Source organism: Cryptomeria japonica, chromosome 2 (genome assembly GCF_030272615.1).
Source record: "Cryptomeria japonica chromosome 2, Sugi_1.0, whole genome shotgun sequence".
Classification (NCBI taxonomy): domain Eukaryota; kingdom Viridiplantae; phylum Streptophyta; class Pinopsida; order Cupressales; family Cupressaceae; genus Cryptomeria; species Cryptomeria japonica.
Window position 1 is genome coordinate 67,379,883 of NC_081406.1, and position 27,194 is coordinate 67,407,076.

General features: G+C 36.4%; 1 protein-coding gene across 1 annotated transcript in view; it reads left to right on the top strand.

Annotated features, from left to right (window-relative positions):
- The window catches only part of LOC131060532 (ABC transporter G family member 7), a 158,616-nt gene that overhangs the window by 79,878 nt on the left and 51,544 nt on the right, over positions 1-27,194 (top strand). The window contains exons 7-9 of the mRNA XM_057993782.2: positions 25,887-26,018; positions 26,374-26,594; positions 26,950-27,162. Coding sequence (XP_057849765.2) covers positions 25,887-26,018; positions 26,374-26,594; positions 26,950-27,162 — 566 coding nt within the window. The remainder of the gene's footprint in view (positions 1-25,886; positions 26,019-26,373; positions 26,595-26,949; positions 27,163-27,194) is intronic.

The following is a 27,194-nucleotide window of genomic DNA, read 5'->3' on the forward strand; positions in this document are numbered from 1 at the left end:
CAACCGTTACCTTCTCTGCCATTAGGACTCCTAATGGTTTGATCCCATGTGGGTCTACTCCTACTTGTTGGAATATTGACAACCAAAGGGTGGTTTCCTTAGACATTTACATTTGTCGTTTGCAGTACATTTATGTCGAACCATCCATCAACAATTATGTTTGTCAAGCTTTTTTTGAGAATTTGCATGTGCACAACAGTTGGTTTCTTTCCCATACTTATTGCTGGGAGCATCATATTAATGAATTGCTTGTTGTGTAGTGGTGGTTCTATCATTATATATGCATTTTTTTTATCTTTGCTACTTTCTTCTTGACTTTGGTGTTGGTCATTCTCCATTGTATTGGTAGTTGCAACTTTTAGTTGTGGCATACTTTGCAAAAGATCTACCATTCTTATTGGTACAATGGTTTGTAGCACTTCTTGTGCAATGTTTTTGTTTTCTTTAGATTGTGTAGAAGTACTTTACTTTTCATCAGAGCTCCTCAATTCCTTTTCTATGGCTTGTTCTACCTCCACCCTTGCTTCTCATAATCTTTCTTTCTTTGTACTATGGCTTGGATAAGTAGCCGTTTTGGTTTGTTCTTGGGTGACAACTAGAACTAGATTATCTCGTTATTCCACATTGATCATATTGATGCTGCCTTTTTGATTTGGGCAATTAGTATCTTCATGGTCGCATGGTCCACACCATTTGCACAACATCCTTGCCTTATTATGGTTGCTTTGGGATTCCTAGGCGAAACACTCCCTTTTATTGCAATTGCGACATTTGTATCATAGGTTGTCCCTTTGCATCATACTGGATTTGTCTTCTCACCCCAATGTTATTGTTGAATTGATTACTATTCCCTTTTCTATTGTGGTCTCACTAGTTGATGCATTATCGTTATTATTGTGTTGCTTTAGTGGTGTGTTTGGTGGGGTCTATTGTTCACCTTGTGTAAAGAGTACCTGTGTGCTTCTTGATTTTAAGTTGTTTGAGCGTTCTTTGATTGAATGTCCTAGAACTTGGTAGATATCATAGAATAATTTCGTACAACAATTTGTTTTAAAATGATCCTCATTTTTGGATTCCATGCACCTTAGCTCTTTGTTTTCCTTAGTGGATTCTTTTTCGACCTTCAATTCATTCTCTTCATCTCCTTAAGGCTTGGATGGTTTGAGATTCACTATCACTATTGTTGTCTAAACTCATCTTCTTTTGTATTCCTTTTCCCTTAGGGGGATGTTTTATCCTCATTCTCTATGTCTATTTCTTGATTATAAGTGTCAACATAAAAGAAAGGTGACACTACTTTCATTTTTTTCCTTAGTGAAGTAGCTCTTCAATGAACCATCACTTTAGACTATTGGCCAATTGGTTTTCCAATTTTACTAGGAATTCTTTGAGCCTATGATTGTAAACTCTCAGGTTTTTATGCTTCACCTACTTCGTATTGTAGATTTTTGCTACAAACTCATCGCCATCTCTAAGAAGTTTGAATTTTTCTTCAAATACTTTCCTTACAAGTCCCATGTAATTTGGAGGTCGCTTTAAGCTATATGAACCAATCTACCACCATACCCCTCAAGGTTGCTAGAGATGATCTTAACCAGAATGATTTTCAAGGTGAATGCCAAGTATGCCAATAGAATAGAGACGAACATACTTACCCTGTTGGTCTTCTGTGACCCCTACCAATTCCCACTCAGAAATGGGAAAGTATCTCAATGGACTTCATCACAAGACTTCCCAAGGTGCAAGGGAAGGATTGTACTTACACGGTGGTGGCGGTACAAGTGTCTGACTTGTTCTTTAAAAAGGTGTTTAGACTCCATGGACACCTAAGACCATCATCAGTGACAGGGACAACAAGTTTATGAGTTTGTTTTGGCGGAAGTTGTTCAAGTTATGTGGCACAGAGTTGACTCCTAGCACTAGTTACCACCCCTAGGTGGATGGGCAAATGGTGGTAGTTAACAAATGAGTGGAAGGATACTTACGCAACTAACTAAGTATTAGGGCAGCAGAAGGCGTGGGTTAAGTGGTTGTATTTGGGGGAGTTTCATTACAACTCCACTTTCCACATGTCTCTCAAGATGTCTCCCTTCATGGCGTTGTATGGGTATGAAGCTCTTAGCTTCATAGATTTACTCTTTGGTGACTGCACGGTGCCTAGAGCTCCGGATTTTCTTCGAGAGAGTCAAGATATTATGAGATCTTTAAGGGATGATATACAACACACACAGAACCAATAGAAGTTATATGCTGATCAACACCATATTGAGAGGGAGTTTGAGGTAGGAGACCTGGTTTATTTGAGACTGCAGCCTTATAGGCAGTCCACTCTCAAGAAGAGTGGGTCAGAGAAGCTTAAACTATGTTTCTACAAACCGTTTAGAGTTGCCAAGAGAGTTGGTGAGGTGGCTTATGAGCTCGAGTTACCTGAAGGTAGCAAAGTGCACAACGTCTTCCACGTGTCATGCTTTAAAAAGGCACTTGGGCATATTGTGATACTCTCAACAGAGTTGCCTCCTTTGGGTGACGAAGGCAAATTGATATTGATACCTGAGGCAGTATTTGATTTCAGGGAGCATACTATTAGGAGGAGAGTTATCACTGAGTATCTTGTGAAGTGAAAGAACTTGCCAGTTGAGGATGTGACATGGGAGAATGAGCAAATTTTATATCATCTCGAGTTGCAATTGCTTGGGGACAAGCAATCTTGGGGAGGGAGGACTGTAATGTCCCCTCTTTGTGCCTAGTCAGCTGGGAGTACCATTAGCCTATTCCAAGTTCCTGTAGGCTAAATGCTTTTGGTTAAGGGACACTGTGTCCTGGTTGAGATTGTGCAAGAGTTTCTTGGGCTTTCTGTTTGAGTTTTCTATTTGTGGCAGGGAGTTATTTTTAGTACTTACTATTTATAGTTAGTCAGTGGGCCACCAATTTCTTCAGTTAGTGAGGGGTTCCTAGCTTTAACTTTGGTGAGTTCAAAGGCTTCAAAGAAATATTTGTTTTATTGGCCATTTCAATCTCTTTAATGTTGCCTTTAAGCCTTTGGAAGAGCCCCCTATGGCCTAGTAGAATAACATTGTTTTTAAAAGGGGGACCATTATACCCATGGCCTAGTTGAATAACATTGTTTTTAAAAGGGGACCATTATATTTCCTTGACTTAAGGCTAAAATAATGCCTTAGAAAGTGGATGCCCAAGGGAGAAAAGGAAATATTTAAAATGCAAAATATTTTTAAAAAGCAAAAAAGTAGGAAAACCCTAAAGTTGCCCTAATTCACTATATCATTCTTTAAAAGGGAGATTGAGGCTTCATTTGTGCATCTTGTATTTTGGGGACATAACACAGTGCCGTTGGAGCATTTCCAAAATAAGACAGATCTGCTGGTTTGAGGATGAAAACCCTCAGCTGGGACATTGGTTTTGGTGGTGAAAGACCCACCCTAGCTGGTTGTAGTTTAAAGTTTGAAGTTTGGTGATCTTTTGGCTTGCGGAGGTGTGAAGATTTTGGTGTGAAGATGAAGATTTTCAGTGCATTTTGAAGAGGTTTGCAGGTCTTGCTGTGGTGTGATTTATTTTGGGTGAATGGTTTGATTTGCAGAGTGCTGGTGTAGATTTTAGCAGAAAATCTGGTAATGTTTGGGTGTGGCTGTAGCTGTTCTGTTACCTTTGATGCTTTCTTGATTGCTGGGGACGTTCTAGACAGAATATCTTGTGTAGCAAGTCATCCCAAGCCCGACATAATAATTTATATTTTTGGGTTTAGTATTGCTGTCAACAAACAGTGAGTGCTAGAGCAGATTAGGAGCAACTAGAGACCTATTTATTAATTCAAGAAGTTGCCTTAGTCCATGCATGCTTTGCTATAGTGCTGGACAAATCTCAGAGCTGTCTTTCCTAGTGAATCATGTTGGTAACAGGTCTGCATTTTGAATGTTCAATCTGATTTTCAGAATACTGTTAAATTGAGGTCTGATATGTAATCTTTGGCAATATCCTATGTAGCTTAATTGAGATTTAGTTACAATTTACTCTTGCTATTTTATGTCTTTATGCACATATTTGTTATATGTTGATTATTATCATGAAAACAAACTAAAGCACAAACGACAAGTACTCTTCAAAGGTTTAATATTGATATAGCTTCAAAAAAAAATAAAATTCAGGGGTGAACATTGCATTGCACTAATTTTTTCTCAACTTGATTGACAAGGTCCATGCTATTTCTTCCCACTCTGGTTTTTTCTTGTTGTAGAAGTCTTTTTCTGTTCTCTAGTACAACTTCGACTTACACTTTGGCTTTTACTTAATTCTTGGGATGGACTTGTACTTTCGGTTAATAACTCTTCAGTTTCTTCAATTATTTCCTTCAATCTTCTTCTTTGTTCCCTTTGTTCTCTTATCTTCAGGGATAGTCAACTTTTTGTTCTAATGGATCATGATCGCTTTCTGACATTCCCATCCTGGTTTTGATATAAGGGCATTAATTTCAAGAGGTGCATCGTCAGTTTGTACTACATTCTTCCTCCTGTCGGTTCCTTTCCTCGTTGCATTAGATTATTTGTTGGTGATGTTGTTCTTGTTCTTTTTTTGCATGCATATGTTGTAAAATTATTAAATGACATGCAAGGAGTTTGGAAGACGGTTCAGGAGGTGATCTACTTTGTTTACTGGCAAATTATCCCAAGTTGCATCTTGTGGTATTTGTCCCCTCATGGATTCCTTTTGTACATGCTCACTGATAGATATGTCCACAAATTTATAGGATCTTGTGTAATGCTGCCTTCTCTTTCTTCATTAGATTGCATTGGTCTTCCATTGGCTACCCCATTTATATGGCCATTTTCATCAACCTGACTTAGTCAACCCAAATTCTTTTAGGCAATGATGCAAATGTTTACTACTTAATTCGATATGCTTTGCCTATGATAGAGCAACCATGATAGATGATATGGACAACTATAAGAAATTCATACCAGTAATTGCTTAAAGATATCACAATGTATTTCATTCATATGCACTTATACAACTGTACTTAGGGAATGCTCATATATGCAGTTCCTTTCACAAGTACAATAAGAGTATAAAACCTAGCCGACGATTGCTGAGAATTTCCAACCGCTAGCAACTTTTAGTAGTAACTGTATGCAATCAACAAAGAGAAGCAAATATTTGCTGACTGTGATGTAATTGAACGATAACTAATATGAAGATTTATTTAACTATAGATGAGCTAGCTAGCGAGCATGGGAATGCTAGTTTTAGTGGCATCGTTTGTGGTTCTTCTAATTTACTAGTGCCTACATCATCTAATATGGATGGTGATGATGATAATTTTGAAGACCCTTATGATGATGCATGATCAGTGATGGCTGATTGTTGACACTAGACATTGTCTTTTTAAATTTTAATATATAATACATATCATGACATTTGATTTTGACTAATCGACATTATAACATTTTTTATTTTTATGGTGATTTTGTTTATTATACAATATATGATGCTATAGTGGTATTTTGAACTTAATTACTGCTGCAAATGTGTGATTTATATGTTTTTGTATGGATAAACTAAAACCAAACCTAACCCTTGTTGATGTGTTTTTTATGCACATACAAACACAAAATAAAATACCAAGGTATCTTATCCTCGCTTGAACAAAGTCTCTCAAATGCTATGCTTCACGATCAAATGAGACAACTCCAAGGTTATGAATTGTCAGGCATGACGTGTGGATAAGCTTAATGGTTGATGTGATAATGCTAGAATCACAAGGGGACTTACGTTGTGCATAAATGCTTTAATACTTGGACGTTGCTGGAACTCGTGACTAACTCATCTAACAAAGAAAGATCAAAAGGGAAGGGTTTAGAGAGTCTAATCTAATCCTAGAAATGAAGGATGTAGTGAATGACTTGGTGAGGCTCAACTAAACTTTGCTTTGACATCAATGAACAACTCCACAAAGCTAGTGCATCGTCTAAGGTAAAGTTATAGATGTTCAAATTACTACCATCAACGTCAATATCATCAAGGCAATGCATACCAATGGACGAACAATAATTGATGTTAAGTTCAATTCATATTCCAGTTGACCACACAAGACAAACTTACAATCAGCAAGAAGCTAATGGTATGGAATCTGGATTAAACGAGTTTCACCATTAATCATCCACAAAATCTTCCATTCATCTAATCAACATAAAAGCAAATGAGAATTGGAAAACATGCAACTTGTTAAACAACACATTTCATCATATCTTCAATGAAAAGAGTATATTCATTTACAAGCCTTAGCAACAATTTCTTCTTCTCCTACTCTACTCTACTCTAACTTCTAATGGTCTAACTACTATCTATCTTCTATTCTTCTATTGCTAGCTATTCTATTATTAACCTTTACAAATGAGAGCAATGAGCCTTATATAGATAGCTCATTACAATGAATGGCTCAGATTGATTCAAAATCAATGGCCAAGATCGAAAGAGAGAAACCCTAATTAGGGTTTGTTACAACCACCATTACATTGGCCAATGAGAGATGAGGGTAGGTAAGATAAATAATATTTCATGTAGTGCCATGTGTCACTTATTCCGTCCATGAATGAATGTTGACTTGGTACCCTTTGATTGAACAAATGGTGATTGGAATGCCACCTCAATTTGTCTTATAGATTTGATTAACTTTTCCTTTTACATCGAACAATTTCATCTTCATGTTTAGATATTTTTCCCAATCCCAGAATCTTGAAATATTTCCTTCCTTGGTGCTCTTTAATATTGAAATTCCTTGCATTAGTTCTTGATTTCTTGAAGTGAAATCCTTTGTGCTCATGTCTTGAACTTGCTTTCCTTCATTTGTTCACCATCAAGGTGAAGTCTTCTTCATGTTCAATCTAGTCCACATCTTTGCCTTTGGAAATTCTTGTCTTGAAATTCTCTTCCCATCCTTAAATGTTGATCTTCCTCATTCGAATTTGTGATGTTGTCCTTGCAATATGCTTGTCATCTTGGAGCTGATCCTTCATCATTTGTTGCTTTGAAGTGTTGAGCCCTTGGTATCCTTGCAAGCTGCATCCCCTTCACCTAAGCCTTGATCATCATGCTTCCCTTCCTTGTAGTAGACCTGCAAAACAAACAAACATTGAATCAAACACCCATGTGATAAACTTTATTTCAACCTTGGTGGGTATTTTATCCTCATAGGGATATATCCGTTCTCAAAACATCCGCATTATCTTTGTCCATTCCTCCACTTGGTGGGGATTTGATGCCTATAGGGACTACTTTGTCATTGATCTTCATTTGAATGGATTTCTCCCTTCTTTTGTAATTCTGCCCTTGAGTGGAAATCTGACCAACATCGGGACTCATTGTCCTTGAAATTTTGTTTGATTTGATCACCATTTGATGGAGTGGAAATTCAAATGCCATCAGGACACTTCAACGTTCATTACTTTGTCCTCACAAATAATTTTCCAGAGCTAATTAAAGATCAGATTTCAAATAATTTTCAGACCTACGCTGATGAAAATCAGAAATTCAACAATAGGTAACATAAATTTTGGAAAATACAAGAGATTTGATCAAAATTTGGAAGATTTTTCCTCAGAAAACCTGATTTTCAGACTTAGGATAAGTCTGATTGCAATAAATAAGTTTGAAGACACCCTTGTAAACTCAGAAAATGGCATGTTTGATGCAATCTCAAGTCAGATTTCTGAGTATAAAGTCTGAGGACATGTAATGTCCCCACTTTCCTAGTTGATCACTCAGATACAAAGATTCACCTATTAGCCATCTCCACAAGTGAATTCAATGTTTAGGAGATGACAGCGCTGGTATATGGGCTCTATACTTGACATTTGGGCGCTAGGAAGTTTTATTATTTGATATTATAATATAAAGTCAACTTTTTCTAAAAAATAGAAAAATAATTAATTAAAGTGACTTTATAAAATAAGTGCAAGGTTGAATTGAATTTACTAAAAAGGACCCCATGGCACGTTTTCCTAAGCATAAAGTGTTTTGAAAAGGTGGGGCCAAGTCAATGAATAATAAGACCCTCAAGCTGGGCAATTTGGCAATGAGGTTATTATATTTAATAAATTTTATTAAAATAAATAATGAGAACCCTAAAATGTATGATTAGGGTTGGAAAGTAATAAATTAATGTGTGGGGCTCCATTTTTGGCATCTTTGAATCATTTTACAATCAACTTCTCAAGAATTGAGCTCTGCAAATGGACTCCAGTAGTAGACAAGCCTCCATGGACCGAAAACACCTTGGGGATCAATGAATTGGATGTCAACCTAGTTCATAATTGTGGGGAATTCATATAGGATTCATGTTTGTGTTTCAATGGAGAGTTATATCAATAAATTCAGAACTTTATCAGCAGATTCAAACTTTGTATAGCAGATTTAGGAAGATTTGGAGACCCCAAAAGGCAGTCGTACCGTTTCTTGAGCTAGACGTACCTCCTTCTTGTTGGCTGTACCACTTGCAGCTCTCTGGCTTCATCATTTGGGTCATACAACTCAGATTGAAGCTGGAAATTGTTATAATTTGCATTGTCTTCATTTTCCTGCAAGGGTTTGGGTGCATTCTACAGGTTGCAGGTGTCAATCGGAGTCTAGATCAAGGATTCTTTGAGGGAAACTTAGGAAATTCAATAAACTTGCCTAGAGGCTAGGCACATTCCTTAGCAATTTCAGTATATTTGTTTTTAGTAATTATTGTTGATGCAAATAAACTCCTTTGGAGTCATTGGACGTCTTGGAGCACTCACCCATTGTCACTTATTCAAGCTTATTCAATAAATTCCCTCTTCTGGTTGGGTGTTGGACTCCTGGTATGTTCATTATGCCTTGATGGAATAGTTTCCACTAAAAGATTCCCAACCAGTCTGAACTGAAATTTTTCTTGCTTTCAAACTGCTGTAATGATGTTTTATAACAGTTTTACTGATGGGTTTTGATTGAGTTTGTTTTCAATAGATTGCATAGTGTTTTTTCCATAATTAAATGCCGAAAAACCAACACTTGGAAAGCAAAATGCAAGAATACAATTCACTGATTTAAACTTCAGAATTCTGATTTCTTATGACAGCAACATAATAACTTCTAGAATCTAGGAAACTATTCAATGGGTCAGTGCTCCAAGACATCCAATGACTCCAAAGGAGTTTATTTGCATCAACAATAATTACTAAAAACAAATATATTGAAATTGCTAAGGAATGTGCCTGGCCTCTAGGCAAGTTTATTGAATTTCCTAAGTTTCCCTCAAAGAATCCTTGATCTAGACTTCGATTGACATCTATAGCCTGTAGAATGCACCAAACCCTTGTAGGAAAATGAAGACAATGGAGATTATAACAATTTCCAACTTCCCTCTAAGTTGTACGACCAAATGATGAAGCCAAAGAGCTGCAAGTGGTACGGCCAGCAAGAAGGATGTACGTATGGCTCAAGAAATGGTACGACTGCCTTTTGAGGTCTCTAAATCCTTCTGAATCTGCAATACAAAGTTTGAATCTGCTGATAAAGTTTTGAATTTGCTGATATAACTCTCCACTGAAGCACAAATAGGAATCCTGTATGAATTCCCTACAATAATGAACTGGGTTTGACGTCCAATTCATTGATTCCCTAGGAGTTTTCGTTCCATGGAGGCTTGTCTGCTGCTGAAATCCATTTGCAGAGTTCAATTCCCGAGGAGTTGATTGTAAAATGATTCGAAGATGCCAAAAATGGAGCCCCACACATTACTTTATTACTTCCCAATTCTAATCGTACATTTTAGGGTTCTCATTATTTAATTTAATGAAGTTTATTAAATATAATAACCTCCTTGCCAAATTGCCCAACTTGAGGGTCTTATTATTCATTTTTTTAATAAATTCAATTCAACCTTGCACTTATTTTATAAAGTCAATTTAATTAAATCTTTTTCTATTTTTAGAAAAAATGACTTCATATAATAATAACATTATAATATCAAATAATAACACTTCCTAGCGCCCAAATGTCAAGTATAGACCTCACATGCTTGTGATGTCATCTCCTAAACATTGAATTCACCTGCGGAGATGGCTAACAGGTTGTTGTAAAATGTGGATTGAAGAATAATGACAACGATTTTGGAAGACTGATTGTCATAAGTAATTGATCCTCCCCACCATTGAATCCAGTTTATATACAAGAGGAAAGGTTGCCTACGTAGGGACATGTCCATACGTGGCAATTGCCACGTGAGGCAACCGTTCATAACACTATGTTTGTTAATGTTTAATTTGCTGAACTACATGCTCCGTTAGTTTAGTATAATGCGATCGATAATCAGTTATCGTTCCCACTGTGATTACATTATAGTGCATACTGCAATGTAATCATAGTGGCACTATAGATATCGTGCTCACTGTGATAATCATCGCAGTGTATACGATGTTATTGTCCATCTGCATATCAGGACTGTGTGTTAATATATCACTCTCCAAAATGACTTTCAGGCATCGAATTAATAACCACACACACACACACACACACATATATATAAGAGTCGATTTGCCATCAGTTAGATTCATGAGGGCTATATCTTAACACTCTCTCTTAGCAAGAGTGGATCTAAGTAATTTTCTTGGGAGCATATTCTGTCATGACTTCCGACACAATTCGGGACAACAATTAATGTAGTCTTGTCATGACAATAAACTCAATATCATGATATCCGGCTCAGTCCGAGACAATCACTTAAGAACTCAATCATGAGATGATCACATACTTTAGGATCAAGATATCCGGCACAGTCCGGGACAACAACTTAATGTAGTCAATCTTGACACTCGGTCAACTATTGTCAAGATCGTCACCTTAAAATAGTAACCTTAACCATAAGAAGATCATCATCTTCTTTGAACACAGTTAGAATATTGCAATATACATTTTATTTATTTATTCATGAACAAATTACACATGGTAGGAATTTCATCCTAATAATCTCAACTATAATCTAGTCATACCAAGTTTACTTCTGAAGTATTCTATCTTCAATCTTGTAAGTGGCTTGGTGAAGATGTCAACATTTTGTTCTTCAGTACTAATGTTCACTAGTTTTATGACATTTCGATCTACCATGTCTCTTATGTAGTGATAAGGGATCTCAATATGTTTGGATCGATTGTGAAAAACTGGATTTACTGAGAGCTTGATATAGCTTTGATTATCACAGTGAATTATGGTAGAATTCAAAGTTTTTCCAAATAATCCAAATAATAACTTTCTTAGCCATACCGCTTCACGAGCTCCCATGGAGGCTGCCATATATTCTGCTTCGGTGGAGCTTTGTGCAACTGCTGACTATTTTCTGTTGAACCAAGATATCATAGCAAAACCAAGACTGAAGCAACACCCTTTAGTACTTTTACGGTCAGTGGTACTTCCAGCCCAATCAGAATCAGAATATCCTTCAAGTTGAATCTCAACATTTTCATACTTTAAGCCAAGTCCAATTGTGCCTCGTAAATATCTTAGAATGTGTTTAGCAGCCATTAGATGTATCTTCTTAGGTTCACACATGAAGTGACTTAATACATTTGTAGCATAGTAGATATCAGGACGAGTATTTACCAAATACATGAGTGAACCGACGATTTGTCTGTAGAGTGTGGGATCTGTAGGTTCTGAATCTTCTGCCTCAATTTTTAGCTTGTGCAAATTAGTTTCCATTGGTGTAGCTATTGGCTTACACTCCATCATCCCAAATCTAGTTAGGATATCTGTGGTGTACTTTTCTTGATTTAGGAAGATATAGTTTTTCTTCGGCCATACTTCTAATCCCAGAAAATAATGTAGAAGCCCTAGATCCTTCATATCGAATTCTACTGCCAGATCTTGTTTACATTTCACAATGAGATTGTCCTCTCCCGTTATCAAAAGATCATCCACATAAAGGACCAATATAATCATATTGCCATTTGAAACCTTGAAGTAGATGTTGGGATCTGCTAGGTTCTTGGAGTACCCTAGTTTGGAGAGATAGTTGTGTATCCTTGCATACCAGGCCCTAGGTGCTTGTTTTAGCCCATAGAGAGCTTTCTTCAGTTTACAAACATAGCAATTTTTATCACGTATGGTGAATCCTTCTGGTTGTTCTATATATACTTCTTCTTCAATTGAACCATTTAGGAAGGCAATCTTTACGTCCATTTGGTGAATTTTCCATCCTTTGGATGCTGCAATTGCAATGATTGTTCTTACTGACGTATACCGGGCAACTGGGGCAAATGTCTCTTCATAATCAATTCCTGCTTTATGAGAGAAACCACTGGCCACAAAGCGAGCTTTATGTTTTCAATGATGCCATCAGATGCATATTTGATCTTGAATAAACACTTGGATGAGACAACTGATTTGTCTTTTGGTCTATGCACTATATCCCAAACATCGTTCTTTAGTATGGATTGATATTCTTCAACCATAGCATCTTTCCAAGCCTGTTTTAATAGAGCTTCTCTAACATTTGTTGGTTCAGAATTTGTAAGTTCGGTTAGAAGTGCAGCATAACATTTTAGAGTTCTTGTTCTCTTATTTTCTTTGGAAATTTCATTTGGCTCTACATTATTCTCTTCAATCATTTTCCTTGCCGATAGAGGTCTTTTCTTGTTATTGAGTGTTTCAATATTTTCATCAACTAGAGGTTCAGAAGCTCTTATGATGTCATCCCTCTCAGTGATTGAAGGTTCGGAATTTTCTATGATATTCTCCCTCTCAATCTTAGTTATGTGATCTTCTTCTTCTTCAATAATGTTATCATCCTCAAGTTCTTTGAGTGTAGTGTTTTCTTCAAACTTTACATCTCTACTTATCTCAACAGATTTTTTCCTTGGAATGTAAATGCGATATCCTTCAGTATTTTCACTATAGCCAATGAAGATACCTCTTTTTTCGGATGGTTCTAGTTTCGTCCTCTTTTCTTTAGGAACATGTATATATACTGGACAGCCAAATATCCTTAAATGACTTAAGTCTGGTTTGTTCCCTGTAAAAGCTTCTTCTGGAGTTATGTTTTCTAGAACTGAGTGCGGACATCTGTTTTGAATGTAGACTACTGTATTTGAAGCTTCTGCCCAGAATGAAGTGTGTAAATTTTGGTCATGCATCATGGCTTTTGCTGCTTCAATTATGGTTCTGTTCTTTCTTTCTGCTACTCCATTCTGTTGTGGATTATATGGTACAGTATACTCCCTCTTAATCCCAACAGAATTACAAAAGTCTTTGAAGTTGTCAGATGTATATTCTCCTCCATTGTTAGATCTTAACACCTTAATTTTCTTCCTTGACTGGTTTTCTACTAGTGCCTTGAATTCTTTGAACTTAGATGGTACTTCATTTGAGTCTTTGCACTTTAGAAAATATATCCATGTTTTTTGAGAGTAGTCGTGAATAAAAATTATGTAGTATAAAGATCCAATTAGGGATGGTGTTGACATGGGACCGCAAAGGTATGAGTGAATTAATTCTAAAATAACTTTTGATTTGTGCTCGCTTGAGGGAAAAGAAACTTTCACATTCTTTCCCAAGGCACATCCTTTGCAAATGCTTGTGTGTTCAGATTTTAGTTGGGGTAGTCCTGAAGTAATCTTCTTTATGTTGGATAGAGCACTATATCTTAGGTGTCCTAATCTTTTGTGCCATAATTCATTATTATTTGAAACTTCAAGATTTAGTGCTTCCTTTTGATCACTGCATAGTTTGTACAGGCTACCATCTCTTGAACCTACTGTTATGGCATTTTTGATATTTGTGTTTTTAGGCCAGAGTAGAACTTTATCTTCATTGAAGGTAACCCGATATCCTTGATTAGCTAGGCCTGAGATTGAGACTAGATTTCTTTTTATTCCAGGTACAAACAAAACATCTTTTAATTGTACAGATACTCCATTTCTTAGTTTGATAGTACAGGTCCCAATTCCTTTCACAGGATATGTGGAGTTATCTCCAATAGTGACCTCTTCACTTGAATGCCCGTTAAGTGTTTCAAACTGATTTCTGAATCTAGTTATATGTCTTGATGCTCCACTGTCTATGATTGAAGTGTTTTTATTTGTATTTATTTCGCTTGATAGGGCTAAGAAGAAAAGTGAGTTTTCTCCTTTGACTTCGGCTAGAGTAGCTTGTGTTTTCTTCCTTTCTGGACAATTTCTGTGAGTGTGCCCATACTTGTCACATTTGTAACACGGAATTTTAGATATATCTCTTTTCGGATGGTTTTTATTTCCTCTCTTCCGTTTGGAGAACTTTTTCTTTTTGTTGAAGGTATTTGTATTGAGTGCTTGGATTTCTCCTTCTTTATTTGGCCCTAATCCCCTTGAGATTAGTCGAGATTCCTCTTGAATGCACTCATTCTTAAGTTGTTCAAATTTGGGTAAGGGAGGTGTTCTGCTAATACATTGAATGTAGGATTCCCATGAAATTGGTAATCCTCTTAGGGCTATGAGAGAGATTTCTTGATCATCTACCTCATTTCCAATAGTTTGTAATTGGTCTTTTACTTCAGATATCCTTGAAAAGTATGTAGATATTGTATCATCTTTATTCATCTTTATGTTTAAAAGTTGTTGTTTCAAGGTTAACATTCTACTTGCATTGTTAACTTCATATGTATCTTTAATGGTTTTAAATACTTCATATGCTTTAGGCAGTCTAGCTATAGATGGAAGAATATGATCTTTGACTGAGTCAATAATTATTTTCTTTGCTTTATTATTACGCCTTTTCTAGGTAGATTTCTCTGGTTCATCATTTGGCATGTCTGGATTTTCTTCTATGTAATACTCTAATTCTAGTTCTTCAAGAATGGCAATGATTCGTATCTTCCAGAAAACGAAGTTTGAGGCTCCTTCGAGTCTATCTTCCACTCTCATATTACTTGATATTTTGAATATTTTCTTAGTCAGATATAGCCTCTGCGTATATAGTCTCTATGTATATAGCCTCTGCATCTATATGTTATTTGCTTCCGATAATTGCTTATGAGTAATATGGCTGTCTAATTAATTCTCTAATAACCTGGCTCTGATACCATGTTGTAAAATGTGGATCGAAGAATAATGACAGCGATTCTGGAAGACTGATTGCCATAAGTAATTGATTGTCCCCACCATTGAATCCGGTTTATATACAAGAGGAAAGGTTGCCTACGTAGGGACATGTCCATACGTGGCAGTTGCCACGTGAGGCAACCGTTCATAACAATATGTTTGTTAATGTTTAATTTGCCGAACTACATGCTCCGTTAGTTTAGTATAATGCAATCGATAATCACATGGTGCCCACTATGATTACATTATAGTGCATACTGCAATGTAATCACAGTGGCACTATAGATATCGTGCTCACTGTGGTAATCATCGCAGTGTATACGATGTTACTGTCCATCTGCATATCGGGACTGTGTGTTAATATATCACTCTCCAGAATGACTTTCAGGCATCGAATTAATAACCACATATATATATATATATATATATATATAATAGTCGATTTGCCATCAGTTAGATTCACGAGGGCTATATCTTAACACAGGTAAATCTCTGTATTTGAGTGATCAACTAGGAAAGTGGGGACATTACAGTCCTCCTTTCCCGGAATTGCTTGCCCTCAAGCAACACCAAGCAACCCGCTGCTCCACCATGATTAATACACCATACATCACAATCGGTGACACAACAACTTGGAATCTATGCAGACATCCAATCAATACTTGGATCCCATATCAAAATGTAGAATTTGCTGTAAGAGATGAAGAAGAAGTTTGTCAACCAATCACCCTGAAGTAACCATCCATGCGTGTAGGACATCAAGACAATGAGAAGATGAACTTCCATATTCCCAATAATCAACACAAATGGCCACGAACCCTTGCTGTTATAACTCTGATCAGCAACATAGATGATATCAAACATGTCATCAAACCAATGTTGATCAAAGAATATCCAACAGAAATACCCCTCAACATTTGTAGACTGAATCGCTGGCAAAATCAAGAAGTGCTATATGATTCCAACTAGGACAACCACTAGTCATAAGGAATCGAAGAATATGAAGTCACCAATCAACAAAGATATCACTGCCTTATCAAGTGAAATAGGTGACAAACTCAGAAATGAAGTATGCATGCCCTCACTACTCAACACAAACAACTCTTGAGTGGCTGGCCCACTAAGAAAGTCATCAACCAAAACACTATCATCACCATGAGAGTGATCAATTATCTTAATTGGAGGCTCTGGATTAGGCAACTCATGTCTCTCTTCACCAGAAGAATGGTTAATATTACGAACATGTTGAAGGTGAAGCTTGGCTTGTTGAGCCACAATCTTAGCTCTCTTTGCCTTTTCTAACCATCCTTCATTCAACTTTTGAGACTGCTGTATGTCAGCTGCTCCAAAATGTTTAAAATCAGTCCTATAATGAGATGCATTATAAAATTTACCATGCCCAATGCTTGCATTTGTGAACCAATCACAGTAGAGTCAAAATCACTCATTTCCCTACGATTAGAGACTGCAATGTCATGATAAATTGAGTATTTACTACTGCTGTTAAACATTATAAAATTAGAACTGATTTCTTCATTTTTATCCATGCTATTAAAAGTCTCAATGTCAAAGCAAGCAAGCATACTCTTCCCTGCCCCATTCTTTGTTTCACTCATTAGTGCCTTAAGCAGGAATATGTTTTACCCATGTGAATAAACTCCAACTCCATCTTGTTGAAGTCTTGGACATACCTCCCAAGAGACTTCAACCATTGCACACTAAGTACCACATTTGTCCCTCCTCCAATACTAACAACATAGTAATCATTTGTGAAAGAAAAATTATCTAATGTAATAGATAATTGTGGTACCCTTCTTGTGCAACATGTTTTGAAACCATCCGCTAGCATGACATGGAATCCATCGAATTCCTCTACTTCCAAGCCCTTGTTGGCTACAAAACTTTCATTGATGAAATTATGAGTAGCACCAATATCAACCATGCATAACACTCGTTGTTCCTTGACAATTCCTTCCAACATGAAAGACTGATATCTAGGAACATTGAAAAGAGTAGCAATAGTGCCATAAGCAACATCATGTGTATCAGCAACTTCCTCACTGTTGCCCTCAAAATCTGTATCCTGAATATGCTCATCATCTACATCTAAATGAACCTCAATGAGATATGCCTTGCCTTTTCCAAGGCATCTGTGTCCAAGCTCCTTACATGAGAAGCATAGCTTCTTCCTTCTCAACTCATTACGAGTCTCTTGTACCATCTTGGGAGGAAGTGGTGCACTATAGTGTTGTGTGACGGACCTCTGAAAAAAGGCTGGGAATCATCAGAAGATTTCTTATTCTGCTAATGAGAAGTGGGTGGTGGTGTAGTCTCAAGGTCCAGGGTAATCTGTATAGCCTCATGAAGGGTCTTAGGCTTAAGAGCCTTAATCAAACCCCGCAACCTATCATGTAATCCCTCAATGAATAGCATCAGCACTCGTCTATCCGGCATCTCAGGAACCATCACAACAATACGTTGAAACTCATTGATGTAAGTCTCAACATGCCCAGTCTCTCTCAATAATGCAAGGTCTCTGTAATACAACTCTTTGTCCTTCCTATCAAATCTGGCAATCAGTTGCTCAGTAAACTTAGTGTAGGAGTGTATAAGACCATGGTTCTGGGTGACCAAACCATGATGCCACCAATCATACACCACACCCTCTAGGTGTAGCATTGCAAATTGTATGGCCTCATCCTCAGGCATCGGCTTAAGAGATAGGTAGATATCCAATTTGTGCACCCAAGCACTTGCACTAATCTTCCCACTACCATCAAAGGGAGATAAGGTAATCTTACTAGTAGCCTGCTTAAGGTCATTATTCTACTACTGTGTGGGCCATCTGTCATTACGGTTTCTCATATTTTCTCTGTGTTGCATACAATACTGGTGTAAGGGGAAAGTATCTCTAGCATGCCATAGGAGATGAGCCCACTCATCACTGGCTGCCATAACCAATGTCCTGAAATGCAACGCCCTCCTGTGGGTCAACAGGTGGTGGCTCATCTCTAGCTTATCGCCTGTCTGAGTATGAGCCCTCTCACGCCTAGGTGAAATAGATGCACTACCCAATGATGAGGGTGCCCTACTACTGCCACAACTCCCAGCGACAGAGACAGATCTGCCATGACTGCCATGCCTATCTTTATGACCATTCAAGTTCATTCTATCTAAAGTATCTTGTAGTTTATCTAATGCTTGCACAATCCTAGGCTGAGAATTAGCCAGAGTTCTCAGCAACTCATCAGGACCAGGGTGGTTTTGTCTCTCCTCATGTCGGGGGCTCCTATTACCATCATTAACATCACCCATAATTGCATCAACTGGAGAACCTGTATCAAAACTCAAATGCCCATGAACTCTCTTGCGAGTATAAAACCTATATGGTTCAGTTCTTCTAGGATACATAGAATTAACCAGAGGACCCTCAGGCTGGCAGGATCAGGCTCTGATACCACTGAAAGATTCCCAACCAATCTAGATTGAATTTTTTCTTGCTTTCAAGCTGTTGTAATGATGTTTTATAACTGTTTTTCTGATGGGTTTTGATTGAGTTTGTTTTCAATAGATTGCAGAGTGTTTTTTTCATAATCAAATGCCAAAAAACCAACACTTGGAAAGAAAAACGCAAGAATCAATCGAATGATTTAAACTTCAGAATTCTGATTTCTTATGACAGCAACATAATAACTTCCAGAATCTAGGAAACTATTCCATCGAGGCATAATGAACATACTAGGAGTCCAACGCCCAACCAGAAGAGGGAATTTATTGAATAAACTTGAATAAGTGACAATGGGTGAGCGCTATAGGATGTTCAATGACTCCAAAGGAGTTTATTTGCATCAGCAATAATTACTAAAATCAAATATACTCACATTGCTAAGGAATGTGCCTGCCTCCAGGCAAGTTTATTGAATTTCGTAAGTTTCCCTCAAAGAATCCTTGATCTAGAATCCGATTGACACCTATAGCTTGCAGAATGCACCAAACCCTTGTAGGAAAATGAAGACAATGCAGATTATAACAATTTCCAGATTGCTTCCCTTTGAGTTGTACGACCCAAATGATGAAGCTAGAGAGCTGCAAGTGGTACGACCAGCAAGGAGGTACGTTTAGCTCAAGAAATGGTACGACTGCCTTTTGGGGTCTCCAAATCCTCCTAAATTTGCAATACAAAGTCTGAATTTGCTTATAAAGTTCTGAATTTGTTGATATAACTCTTCACTGAAGCACAAATAAGAATCCTGCATGAATTCCTCACAATTATGAACTGGGTTGACGTCCAATTCATTTATCCCCAAGGAGTTTTCGTTCCATGGAGGTTTGTCTGCAACTGAAATCCATTTGTAGAGCTCAATTCCCAAGAAGTTGATTGTAAAATGATTCAAAGATGCCAAAAGTGGAGTCCCACGCTTTACTTTATTACTTCCCAACCCTAATCGTACATTTTAGGGTGCTCATTATTTAATTTAATGAAATTTATTAAATATAATAACCTCCTTGCCAAATCACCCAACTTGAAGGCCTTATTATTCATCGACTTGGCCCCACCTTTTGAAAACATTTTATACTTAGGAAAACGTGCCATGGGGTCCTTTTTAATAAATTCAATTCAACCTTGCACTTATTTTATAAAGTCACTTTAATTAATTCTATTTATATTTTAGAAAAAGTGACTTTATATTACAATAACATTATAATATCAAATAATAACACTTTCTAGCGCCCAAATGCCAAGTATAGACCCCATATGCTGATGCTGTCATCTCCTAAACACTGAATTCACCTGCGGAGATGGCTAATAGATGAATCTCTGTATCTGAGTAATCAACTAGGAAAGTGGGGACATTACAAGACACTCCTAGAAATGGTTGATTTAGTTGCTGGAATGTTGTCTCAGAGTTGATTTTCTGAGTACCAAGTATGAAGACAACCTGGTATACTTAGAAAATGACTGATTTGAAACTCAAAAAGTATACCTAGGTCTGAATACATTCTGAAAATTGTGTATTAAAGTCTGGTTTTCTGATATTGAAGTCTGAATACACCTCCCAAGGTCTGAAAATGGCCTCCAAATGTCCGAAGACACTCCGAAAATGATGGAAATCAGTGGTTGGAAGTGGTCACAACCATTCCATACACTTGCACTTAAGTTATCTCACCCTTCTAGGCTCAAAACACACTTGGGCACAACTATGTGGCTGGAAATGAAGTTTCAAATCTGAGAATGAAAGTTCCAAGCAATGACCAGCAAATGGTGTCCAAGAAATAATGCCAAACTTTGCGCAGCTATGGCGCCAAACTCAGATTTGAATGCAATCGCCCTCTTCATCAGCAATGGCACCACATAATGTCTTCAAAAGTCACCCAAAGTGTGAGGCAATCAGCCACACACACAAAATCATGGCTCCCTCTAATGGTGGCAGCAAACACAAAAATCGGCTGTCTCCAATGGTAACTAGCAACCTACAACAATTCTAGAAATTCTCCTCCAATGGTGGCACTGGGAGTAGTTGGGCAAAATCACCCTCTCCAATCTGCAACTCTTCTTCAATAATGGTGTCATAATGACACTTGGGTACAACCTTCAATTTGCCTTTAATCAGCCACCCAACTGTCACATCAGCAACTTATAATATTATTTTAATGCTGCTGGGGCATTCTTATTCATGTTTTCACCTTGAGATTTCACCATACAAGCAATGTGGGATAAAACTTGCCCTTTTATAACAGCCTGGGGAAAATCAATTTGCCTTGGGATAATTATTTTGTCATTAAATAATTGTTGCAAGGCAAAAAAATTAAACTTGAGCACACTTGTCATTTAAAATCTTTCACTTGCATTAAATTTGGGTCAGTTGGGGAAAATCAATTCATATTGGGGCAATAATTTTCATTAAATTTCCCCATAACTCATCACAGGATGCTCTTGGGGAAAAACGACCCCCATTTGGGCACATAAAATCACTTCATTTCATTCACCTTGTCCCAAAATTCCGCTTTGGGAATAGTCGACCCCCATCTGGACACATAAAATCACTTCATTTCATTCACCTTTTCCCAAAATTCCACTTTGGGGAAAATCGACCCTCATTTGGATACTTAGAATTCGTCATTTTACTTGCAAAATCATCTTGGGGAAAAATGTGGGTCATCTAGACTCCAAAATCATGTTCATTTCGTCACTTTTGTCCACACCTCATTTTTGGGAAATTCAATCCCCATCTGGACACAAGAATTCCATCAGTTTTGTCCATTAATTGGCATTGGGGAAAAACGACTCCTATTTGGACAAAGAATTTTGTCCACACAAAACTTCATTACGCTTCACCTTTCATTCCTAGGGAAATCCGCGCACTTCATCGGGACAAATTCCAACACATGGTTCATCAGGTCTCAGTTTAGAGCTCCTGGGAAAAACACCCTTCATCGGGAACAGAGTGGGGAAAATCATGCTCCATTGGGATAAAGTCTTAAAAATAATGGGAAAAACGTCCCCCATCAGGACCAACTAATGTATAACCATAATTTTATGTTTTCCATCAGGACTTTAATGATTTTCACACCAAAAGGTGTCCGTACCTATCAAATTTCATCGTTATGCATCGGGACATTCACCATTTTAACAAGATTTTGAGTGGGAAAATTGGGATCTATTTGGACAATGTGCAATTTTGACCTAGTTTACCTACTAGGAGCAAGAAAATAACTCCTAAAGGAACTCTAGACATTCTAGCACAAAAATAACCCTACTTTGCAACACTTAGACACATTTACGCTCAATTTAGAACTGTTGCAACCCTAGACTTCGACAAAATTTAGGATCACATTAACAATTTTGACATTCTTTCAATAATTTGATCGACATCCTCTCATAAGCAAAGGCTAAAAACCAGGAAACTAGGCAAAACATCTACCCTAACAAGCGAAAAAGTGGGGGTCCCCATTTGCAATGGGGTGATGTGTGAAAACGTCACAACAACCCCCAATAATGTTTTTGATCTAACCTGCAAACCGAACCCCTGGACCTAAACCCGAACCTCTAGACCTAAACCCGAACCTGAATTAGTACTAGGACTGGTAACATAGTTAAATTCTTTAGAAAAGGGGACATGCCAAAAGAAAATAGTTAGTTAAATTATTTAGAAAAGGGGACATGACAAAAGAGAAGAGTTAGTTAAATTATTTAGAAAAGGGGATGTGTAATGTCCCCTATTAGGTTTAGGCCTGTTTTAACCATAATTAATCCATCTCAACATACTTATGACCTAAATTACATTGATTAGGAGACAAAACCAATTCTTAACCTGGATTCAATCAGTGATAACATAATCTTCTTCCTGATATTGAATTGATAATTCAATCAGATTTATAATTTCACATTTTCTTGTTCATTCAAATTACTGTTTCTATATACATATATATTTATTTATTTATTAAGTTCAGAAAATATTACACTATAAGTTTTACTGCAGAGTAGTTCTTTTTATATATATATATATATATATATATATATACTAATACATAAAACAGATTATATTCCCTATAATATAAATTACTAACACTGCCCATTTACTAAAACACCAATCATTTTTCCACCAAGTAGCTGTAGTGGCAGACAGATCTGATATGTGGCAGACAGATCTGACATGTGTCAGATCTGGTCTGCCAGAGTATGTGAAATTAAGCTTGAATACCTTTATATTAGTATTACTATTATACATGTTGTAGATTTTGTTAATATTATTATTATTAAATTCAGCATACAAACATTATTGGGCTATATATATTAAGCAGTCTTTATTAAACACATCCCCTATGCATACTGCTGAGAACAAGGATGTTACTGCCTGTAACTTTATAACGGTTCTGATCTGCTCTAGAACGATTTTTTTCTATTCCTATCTATCTCCCCCATTTGCCCAATAATGTCTAGTTATAATAATCAGACAGAGCATATATAGAACATCCTATATCGTGTCACATATCCTATACCTTTGTATATTAGATAGTCATAAATATAATGCGTATCAGCAATGAACAGATTAAAGTCACATTCATTATGCCATATTAAACAATTATAAACGACATTGCATTACTAGTCAGTAGTATACCGATATAAAAAGTAATCATGATGCCATGTAAGGGGAACCAATACCACAACTACAAAATTGAATCGAACTGCTGTATATTTCCTCTCTTCGTAAATGGTTATCCTTGATAATAATCGCTATTCTTTCTGTGTTATTATATTACTGTTTCTTCATAACCTCCTCCTTATCCCCTCCCATGATCTAAAATGTATTCTTCCTTTTTATATTTCCTTGCCTCTTTGAAGCGAGGCACCCAAGGGAGGCATCCGTTGAATACATGTCTTTTTGTTTTATCGCTGTCTAAAAGGTAATCACTTATATTCTTTATTAGCAATATGCATCGCTACCTTAGGAGATCATGTTAGACGTTGCCCAAATATAATTGTTTTCTCTTTATATTGCTGTCTAATCATGTCTACTGCTGCACGCTACATTGTGACGAAATTGGTATCTTTAATTTATATTGCTGGGTATTGTATCCTTCCCTTTCCCTTAATCGCCGCATTATTAGACTTATGACTGTCCATCGTCGAGAGGACAATCCCTGCCACTAGTGTATTTAGAATTTGATTTAACTTTATTTATTTATCCAGATGAGTGCTATATTATTATTATATATTGTTTTTATTGAATATTTGTTTTCTTAATTTATTTATTTATTATTATATTTGTTTCTAATTGCATTAATTTATTATTAAGCAATTACAGTTACATTGTTATTTATTAATATGTAATATACATATTAATTTATTTATAAAATTTTCAAATATAATATTAATTTATTTTATTTAAATATTTCAAGAATATTAATTAATAAATATCAATTAAATAATAATATCTAATAAATAAATAAATATTTATTGATTCCAAGTAATCATTTGTTAATAATTATTATATTAATTAATAAGAATTACTTCATTAAGGTTATATATAATGACCAAGGAGGGGACATGAGAAGAGTTACTTAAATTTTTTAGAAAAGGAGAAATGACAAAAGCTAAGAGTCAACTCTGTAATATAAAGTAAAATGGAAAGAATTGTATTATAGTATACTTTACCCATGTAGATCACTTAATACAAACAGGTTCACCAACACGTGTATGTTTCATATACAAACTACATAGCACCAATATAAGATGCAGGAATAACTCAATGGCGCTCAATAAAATGTATTTTACATATAATAACATCCCCGCTCAAACTCATGGGGCCATTAGGAAGCTAAAGAAATAGAGAGGTTTCAAGAATGAGAGTAATTTCTCAAGGACTTCAATTTGTGAAAATAGTTAATGGACCTAAATTAATTTTTCAATATGAAAGGATTGGGTAGAAAACTGAGCTTGAACAATGCTTTGATGGAGTACTCTTTTACAATGGGTTGTGCACTTAGTATGAACCCTCTTAATATATGTCAAGTGAACACATGATCAATTTTTACATTTCTTACTTAACTATGACAGAGTCATAAGGGAAGATAAGAAGCCATCTTACCTTTGTTTAACCCACAGTTGTTTGATCCAAGGATCACAAATTCAAGGCCCTGTAATGATCCACTTGACTGATTTATGGGCGAATATCATAAATAGATGTTGGAAACAATAATCACAATGTGCCAAAAAATTTAAAATGGAAGAAAGCACCTGTATGGAGGAACAATAATAGCAAGAAATTTCAACTATTTTTGTACTTGTCTTGTTGGGAATTACTTAACATCAAACCTTGATGGTAAAGAGGAAAGTGAAGGAAGAAACGATTGCTTTTCTCATTGAGTTTGGAAGGGCTCATAACTGTGTAGGCAAAGTTGGAAACTAATTTAGCCCTAGGTATCAATCTATTTCTATCTTTCTTGGTGTTACAGGCCAATTACACTAACATAGACCGCAAGGGATGATCAGAGGACTGAATATTACAGCTAGACAATTAGGAATTGAGTGTCTATTTTTATGGGGTGCTCTTGTCAGAGGCAAAGGTGAACGTGGGTTCACAATGGTTGATAGGTTGAGTAATTTATTAGATAAATATTGATAAGTTGTACATAAAGTTTCAGAGGATGGACAATAACTGCTTATAGTTACTGCCTTACAGGAATGTGAGCATGTGAAAATTATGACTTCTGTTTACAAAATACATTGATTACTTGCAAAAATTGACTTATTTTGAAAATTACAGTGACTCTATGAAGGTATTGCATGAAAGGCAAAAATACAAAACCTAAAAACAGAAAACAAAGTGCAATTAATGATTAATTAGTATGCAATTGCAGACAATTCCTGAGGCCTACGAGGCTACCACATGGGTTGTAACTAGATATGAGAAAGATCACATGATCAGGATCCAAACAAGTCATTCTCCCATATGTACCTGTGTGCCATGTCTAACCTCGCACACTTGCTTTGCAAGGTTAGGTTGGAAACAGTGGAAGAATTCAAGGATTCTATTTTTTCTAGATTTACACAAAACCACTTCCTCCAAAAATATTTTTTCTCTTAAGAGTTTTTGTCTTTTCTATGTGGGATAAGTAGATTTTTTACAAACTCTGTTTACTAAAACTTTACAATTGACTGACAGTAATATAATGACAATTATCAATGACAAATGTTGAAGTGGATTATATTCAATCATCACAACATCTTCCCTTGAAATTATGAGTCAGTTGTCAACTTTTAACAAAAATTATTATTTCCAGGCTACTCGAGACGGGCCTACAAACAAAGTACGGGCAAGGATGTCTGTTGCTTCTGCATTGATATTTGGGTCTATATTTTGGCGAATGGGATTATCCCAAACATCCATACAGGACCGTATGGGACTTCTTCAGGTATCTCAATTATCAAGTAGATTTATGAGCATAATATATTTTTGAACTAGGAGTTTTGTATATCAGTTAATATAAACAAGTTAACAGTCAATTCAGAGAATGGAAGAAATTTAAATAGACTTGCTAGGATTTACATAACAATTGAATCCTGCTTCATTTGGAAAAAAAGTAATGATTCTTCTCAAAGGTTTCTGTTATTCTGGCGGGTCCAAATTAATTTATTTTTTTTGGCTTTATCTTATATTATGGTGTAAATAAGAGTTGTGAATGAACCAACTGAAGCTGATTTCCAAGTATTTTGAGATTAGAATTGATTTACTCAATTTAATCACTAAAGCTGGCAAGTGAAATGAAGGTGGCAGCTATCAACACTGCAATGGCGGCACTCACCAAGACTGTTGGTGTTTTTCCAAAGGAGCGTGCTATTGTAGATAGGGAACGTGCAAAGGGTTCTTATGCGGTAGGGCCTTATCTTATTTCAAAGTTGTTAGCTGAGATTCCTGTTGGGGCTGCCTTTCCTTTATTATTTGGTACAATTCTATATCCTATGGCACGTCTTCATCCCACTTTATTGAGGTGAGATTTTTACTCTTTCATCTCCTGTATGCACATCTTACATATGCAATATGGAATTTAAGGTTCATAGCATCAGTTTTGTTAGTAGAACTGTAGATATATGTGCCTTCTATCTACATGTTGTCAATAACAATAACTACCTCTTTTATTCATTTTACTGGGAAACTTGTATTATGTTTAATAGCTATGTTTATTTGATTTTTAAATAAAAGATCACTTGCCTGGTCCTTTTAGTCAGCATTTATGAGGATACTTCAATATTGTTTCAAGGGATATCAAGCTGTGAAAGTACACTAACTTGTCAGTGAGAACAACAGATGAAAAATTCTTATTTACTTTCACATGCCTGTAACAGGTTTGGAAAGTTTTCTACTATAGTGACAGTGGAGTCATTTGCTGCATCAGCTATGGGTTTAACTGTGGGTGCCATGGTGCCAACCACCGAGGCAGCCATGGCTTTAGGGCCATCACTTATGACTGTTTTCCTTGTATTTGGAGGTTATTATGTTAACTCAGAAAACACGCCAGTAGTTTTTCGATGGATCCCACGCATTTCTCTTATTAGATGGTAAAGTTTTATTCCCTTTCTCTTGTTGTATT